Genomic DNA, 6,468 nt, shown 5'->3' on the forward strand with positions numbered 1-6,468 from the left:
GTTTGGAAACTTAATTTAAAACGGATTTTGAGCTCAAAAGCGCTCCTCCATGTACAAACATACGAGTATACACACACACACACACACACGCACACGCACACACAGGTCTCACCTCACACTCTCTCTCCGGGGCTAGGTCTGCGCTCCAGCGGATGATCCTGCGGTCCTTGCCGCCGCCGCTGAGTAGACCGCCGCCCTGCAGGGCGCACAGGGTGAACACGCTGCCCTCGTGGGCCTTGGTCTGCCGCATGATCTGTAGGGTCTCTGTTAGGGGCAGAGGCCGGGAGCGCACAGGTACGCACTTAGTTCAGCAGCAGTTGAGGTAGGTAGGTAGGTAGGTAGGTAGGTAGGTAGGTAGGTAGGTAGGTAGGTAGGTAGGTAGGTAGGTAGGTAGGTAGGTAGACTCAAACTGAGAGACACACAAAAAGACAGATGGGTACTTCAGGTAGAGAGAGTTTTGGTAGTAAGAGCAGCCATACAGTAAAGCTAAATGTCAATATGAAGACACTATGAATAAAGTTACGGTAGAATAAAAAACGAAAATAAATACGTTTTGGGAGGATATTTGCAAAACTTTTGAGTTATGTTTTTTATTGTTGGTACTATTAAAAAGGGGAAACTCAAAGGCCTCACACCTGCTATTAATCTCCTCTTTTATTATATATAGTTACCGTCATGTCTCCATTGGGAACGGTATATAGGAGCCACTTTTGAGTCTGACCTAATTTACCCTGTATCCTTCTGGGACTCCTTTCCCACTTCCACTCTCTGTGTTTATTCGGTGGAAATCAAACCCCCTCTTTGTTCGAAGTCGACCAGCGTTGGCTCTTCCTGCGTACGGTCCCTCCCACCACTGCCCATGTGGTCTCCTCCATGACCCCCAGCAGAAGACTCCCTCCCTGGGGGAAACCCCTGCAGTAGAAGCCAGCTCGCTACCTTTTTTATAAAATATTTATTTTGGAAGGTTTTATCCTTTTTAATTTAGAGGGAGATAGACAGGAAGGTATGGGGAGAGAGAGGGGAAGACATGCAGAAAATGACCAGGGGGCAGGAATCAAACTCGGGTCTCTTTGGCAACGTAGGTGGCCTTAATGGTAGGCGCTCTCCCTGGTGTACCACCAGGGCGCCCCCACGAGGTCCCTACCCTTAGCGCCTTTCCCCAGGGTCTTCACGTCGGCCGCGGACTTCCCCCAGGTCAGGATGTTCCCCTCTGAGTCCCCGGTGAGGACGTCCCCCGTCAGGCTGAAGATGAAACACTGGATGAACTTGGGCTTCTTGTATTTCTGCTCCGAGAAACAAAGAAAGGAAAAATAAAAAGATTTGTGTGATGAGGGAACAATTGTGCGCTCGTTTTGTTGGTGCCCTGAGGGAGAGATCGTTAAAGTGAATTATTAAGGAAATAATAGTGACGCAGTATTAGTAACTGTATGCTTCTTCTAAAGAACACCGCCTCACACACACACACATACACACGCTTACAAACACACTTAAAAACACACACACACACACAAACACACGAACACACACACACACACTACACACATTAAATGAAAGCCAATCATAGCAAGGTCATTCTAACCTGCACACCATTATAATAAATTGGAGTGTAGTTGACGTTTTGGTTTTAGTTACAGTAAGCTGTTTTCCAGGTGATGGTTTCCTGAATGTACAAGGTTTCCTAAATCTCCGGGAAGGCCATGTTGAGCGGTGCACACGGGTGACCTCAGTAAATATATCCTGCTGCGCTGGGTTAACCCCTGAATGGGTGGGACCAGTACTTCATCACTCACTATACCTCAATAAATATATCACATCGGACAGCATTCATTTTTTAAACATAGACGTTTTGTGTTGATTTGAGTCTTTTGGAGATTTTTCAATAGTGTATGTATTTGTTATATTAATTCTATTTGTCCAATGTATATTTGCCCTTTCATGTGGAGTAACTTTTGCAGGTAGTAACGCATGGAGGGCGGAAAATGTTTGAAAACTTTTTAAATGTCGTACTCCAAAGATGCCTTGCTTCTTGGTGAGCTGCCCACCGCTCAGGGTCCAGAAGTACACGTGGGACTTTCCGCAGGTGATGATGTTGCTGCCGTCAACCGGGTTGAATTCCACGGCGAACACAGCCTCATTGGTGCTCTGGAGGATACACAGGCACGCACACACACACCCAGACACACACACACACACACACACACACACACACACACACACACACACACACACACACACACACACACACACACACACACACATACACACACACACACACACACACACACACACACGCACACACACACACACACACACACACACACACACACACACACACACACACACACACACACACACACACACACACACATACACACACACAGACAAACACACATACGGATAAATATTAAATTTAGAAAGATATGTACCCACGCCCCCATACTTTCAAAGCCACAACTGTATCTGTGGCTGCAGTCTAACGTTATTAAAAATCTAAAATAGCCAACGATCCTATAATTGGAAGAGCCTGTAAAATGATAATAATTTAGCGGGGACTGCCACAGCCAGACAGAACACCAGTGGAAAAGCAGAAGGCCTTTCAAGCGGCGTTTTGGGTACAAAAGTCTCATTCATGTCCGTACCATAGTGTGGAATATGGACCGTTCCATTGCTATGGTGAAAGGGAGGGGTTGAATAATTATGTTGCTGCTGTTGGATCAAATCATATGTTTGTATAGCGGGGGGGGGGGGGGGAGGTAGGACACCCCCCTGCCCCCGGCCGAACCACCATAATGGAACTGTCCCTCGAGCCATCTTAACAGTGAGCAAACAGGCTTACAGGAGAAACAACGTATGTAGAGCAAAGAAAGGAAATGCATACATTATGCATTCAGCACACCCACGGCATAAGCATATTTACCTAAACTCACGAGCAAAAGCAGGAAAACACACATTGACACAGTCAAGTGTACAAACCAACACAACACACACACACAAACACACACGGTCAAAATCTGCCAGCAAAGAAATTGCACCATGGCAACCAAACCGAAATTGTTTACACGGGATGTTCCGACGTCTAAATGAAAGCTTAAAGACAACTCAACATGAATGTACAGTGGTGGCGGTGCTACACTAGTTGCTAATGGTTAGCCTGCTAGCCAGCCTGGCCATCGGTCGGTTGCGGGCGGTGAGGTACAGATCCGTTACTCAATGCAAATGGCTGACGTGGCCGAGGGTGGAGACAGTAGGACAGTCTGTTGGGCTCTGGGGGTGCTGCAGCTGTTCCAGAAGACGAGGCTGGGAGCAGCCCTGAGAGGACTCTTAATGCCGTCATGGGGATGTCTCTGGCTGGGGTGCTGAGTGTTAAATACCACTGTGGTAAAGCCACCGTGAAATGGAAGTTGACTTTTTGTTCGCTTTTTTAAGCCTTTGCGCCCCCGACAAAAATTGTCAAAAATAATTGAGTCAAAGTTCCTAGATTTTCCCCAAGGAAAAAAAGATGGATCATTCTCTTTCTATATTTACCACTTTCACTTTCTCATTCATTGAATATTTTATTATTTTAAATAATATTTATGTTTTGAGAGTCATTTCGTAGATTTCGTTCTGAGTGCATTTTCAGTGAAGACAAAAATCGGTTTGATAATTCAGCAAAGAGTAAAATAAAGCAGAAGACAATGCAGGAGGAAAGGCGTCCTCTACAACGGTGATCTTGTCCTGTCCGGCTGTGGGGACGTACCTTGACCTCGGCATGCTTGGTCCCCTTGGTGGAGTCCCACAGGGACATCATGTGCTCGTTGGAGTCGTCGATCACACAGAGCACGGCCCCGGCGTCCTGGGATTACCATACGCATGAATAATAATCATATGAACCATAATAAGAACTCCCACAGTGACAATAGGTGTCCACAGAAACACCTTGAACACAGAATAAGCACGATCTTTGTCTATAAAACATTACAAATGTGGACATAAATAAGTTAAGTATAATAATACAAATATATACATCTATTAAAAATAGATAATAAAATGCTAATAATAATAGTACTCCACAGTGAGAGTTATGATTGTGCGCGGGGGTCCGACTGTACTCACAGCGATGGAGAAGGCCACCGAGCCCACCCCCCTCTCGAAGGTTCCCAGGCCGATCAGCTGCAGGGTGACCAGCGTGTTAGAGTCCCAGATGTGGACACACGGCTGGAGTGGCTGACACACACATGCACACGGGCACACAGACACACAGATGCGCACACGGACCCCCCGCACAAACGCACACAAACACACATGCACACAGGCACACAGACCCAAACAGGCACAACAGACATGCATGAAACAAACATAAAACAGGAACACGCGCATGCACACAAACACGTAGGAACAAACCCACAGACAGGTGTACACACGCAAAAAAAAACGCACACACATCACAAATATTAGATCAGATATTAAAGTGTGACTATATATGTCAGAAGTATCGCAGTAAATGATAATCTGGGTCGTTTCTGAACAGTGGAGTCACCTTTCCGTCCTTATCCACGCCGGACGTCTGGCCGGACGCCACGCGCACGTTATCGGGATGGAGTGTCAGACTGCAGGAGACGGTCGAAAAGAACATAGAGGTTTAAAACATCACAGAAAACCAACACTGGGTGTCTTAGAGTTTGCACCAGGGAAACCCTGTTCTATTATAGCCGTTTTTATCCTGTTCTAATATACATTTTCTTGCACTTTCCTTTAATGTTTTATGTACACTGTGTTTTATTGGCTGCTTATTTTGTTGTGTGTCTGCCATTGTCTGTCAATTCGTTCTAACTATGTGTAACTGTATCGTCTGAGTCACCTATGTTGTTTTTTTAACCTTTGCTTATACATGCATTTCAATTCTGTAATTCAAGGTTGCCTTTTGAATATCTGGCAGGGGACAACAGATAACCCAGAGGCTAACTCTGGCTCCCTTACAGCTTGACTGTTGACTACGTGCAATGTCCCTGAAATAAACCAATTCAACAATCATATGTGATATGTTCTGACGGTCTCCAGAGCCCACTGACCAGCGGACGCAGTCGGTGTGCTTGCGGTAGTGTCGCTGTGTGCGGTTGTTGATGTGGTACAGCACCACCACGCAGGCGTTGAAGTACACCGCCTCGCCCGTCGGCAGGAAGTACAGGTTGGCACGGCAATCCCGACCCCGGTAGCCATAGCTGTTAGCCACGTGCGAGTTAAGGTTTCTGCGGTCTGATGTTTCCTTCTCATCGGCCAAAAGCAAACAGATCTTTAGTTGCAGCCCCGTTTAGGGATTACGCCAAAGCAACTTACAGCCATTTTCTTACTGTTTAGATGCATAGATCATTTAGGAGTGGCTGAGAGGTTGGGGGGAGCTCTTGGTAAAAGGATGCCTTCAGGCAAACAGGGAATTAAACCCAAAACCTTTCTGCTGGGCATCAGAGATATGAACCACTAGACTATCCTACCCCCCCCCCACCCCCCACCGTCCCCCCGTCACCCATTGGAGGTATTAAATAAAAGGAAAACATTGTTCTCTCACTTGGCAGCATTCCCCCTAAGCTTCTAGATTGACAGGAGCTTAAAAAAAAAATACCACAATACAATTCCTCGGGACAGAAACCCAATACCATACTTGAGGACACGACACATAACACAATACCGCGGGCCCCCGTTCTACAGACTAGACGTGGGCCAAGACCCGTTCAGGATACACCCAGTCCAGCTCCAGCTTGGCGGAGGGCAGCTCCATCTTCAGGTCCTCGTAGTTCTTTGAGGGGATGTACATGGTGATGGGGCGTCCACGGATGAACATCTTGGTGGACTGTTCTGTGAATACAGAAGGTGGGGATATGGCGCGTTGTAAACTCTAATATGAAGGGATGGCAGGGGCAGCGGGCTGTTTGGGATGAGCATGAACCGGTTCTGGTGAAACGCTTATCGATTTGTTATCAGGAAGTACTGCCTGAAAGAAAATACACTAGGGACTCTTGGGCCCTTCTGGTAGACAGAGACTTAACCCGGTTCACCAGAAATCATGCAGACCCGGAGTCCCGTCTATTGTCTCCCTGTCAGGTCCCTGGCACAGGCCAGTGCAAAGCATATATGTGCAGGTCTCAATCACGTTGGTTGGCTCACCTTGGCTGTACGTTCCTCTCCGCGACCCGGAATTTGCTGTGCGTGTGTGAGAGAGAAGAAAGGAAGAAGGGAGAGAGAGAGGAGAGAGAGAGAGAGAGAGAGAGAGAGAGAGAGAGAGAGAGAGAGAGAGGAGAGAGAGGAGGGAGAGGGAGGGAGAGAGAGAGAGAGAGAGGAGAGAGAGAGAGAGAGAGAGAGAGAGAGGAGAGAGAGAGAGAGAGAGAGAGAGAGAGAGAGAGAGGGAGAGAGAGAGAGAGAGAGAGAGAGAGAGAGAGAGAGAGAGAGAGAGAGAGAGAGAGAGAGAGAGGGAGAGAGAGAGAGAGAGAGAGA

General features: G+C 47.2%; 1 protein-coding gene across 2 annotated transcripts in view; it reads right to left on the reverse strand.

The window, feature by feature from the left end:
• Positions 1–6,468, reverse strand: part of eml3 (EMAP like 3) — an 11,950-nt gene that overhangs the window by 4,859 nt on the left and 623 nt on the right. The window contains exons 2-10 of one of the 2 annotated variants that reach the window (XM_060077145.1): positions 6,142–6,177; positions 5,718–5,832; positions 5,052–5,201; positions 4,520–4,589; positions 4,096–4,197; positions 3,740–3,835; positions 2,008–2,142; positions 1,145–1,283; positions 113–264 (exon numbers count right to left, since the gene is read on the reverse strand). In XM_060077145.1, coding sequence (XP_059933128.1) covers positions 113–264; positions 1,145–1,283; positions 2,008–2,142; positions 3,740–3,835; positions 4,096–4,197; positions 4,520–4,589; positions 5,052–5,201; positions 5,718–5,832; positions 6,142–6,177 — 995 coding nt within the window. Of the gene's footprint in view, positions 1–112; positions 265–1,144; positions 1,284–2,007; positions 2,143–3,739; positions 3,836–4,095; positions 4,207–4,519; positions 4,590–5,051; positions 5,202–5,717; positions 5,833–6,141; positions 6,178–6,468 lie in introns of both variants that reach the window. The other variant, XM_060077144.1, reaches the window with a different exon arrangement.

Source organism: Gadus macrocephalus, chromosome 17, assembly GCF_031168955.1.
Source record: "Gadus macrocephalus chromosome 17, ASM3116895v1".
Classification (NCBI taxonomy): Eukaryota; Metazoa; Chordata; class Actinopteri; order Gadiformes; family Gadidae; genus Gadus; species Gadus macrocephalus.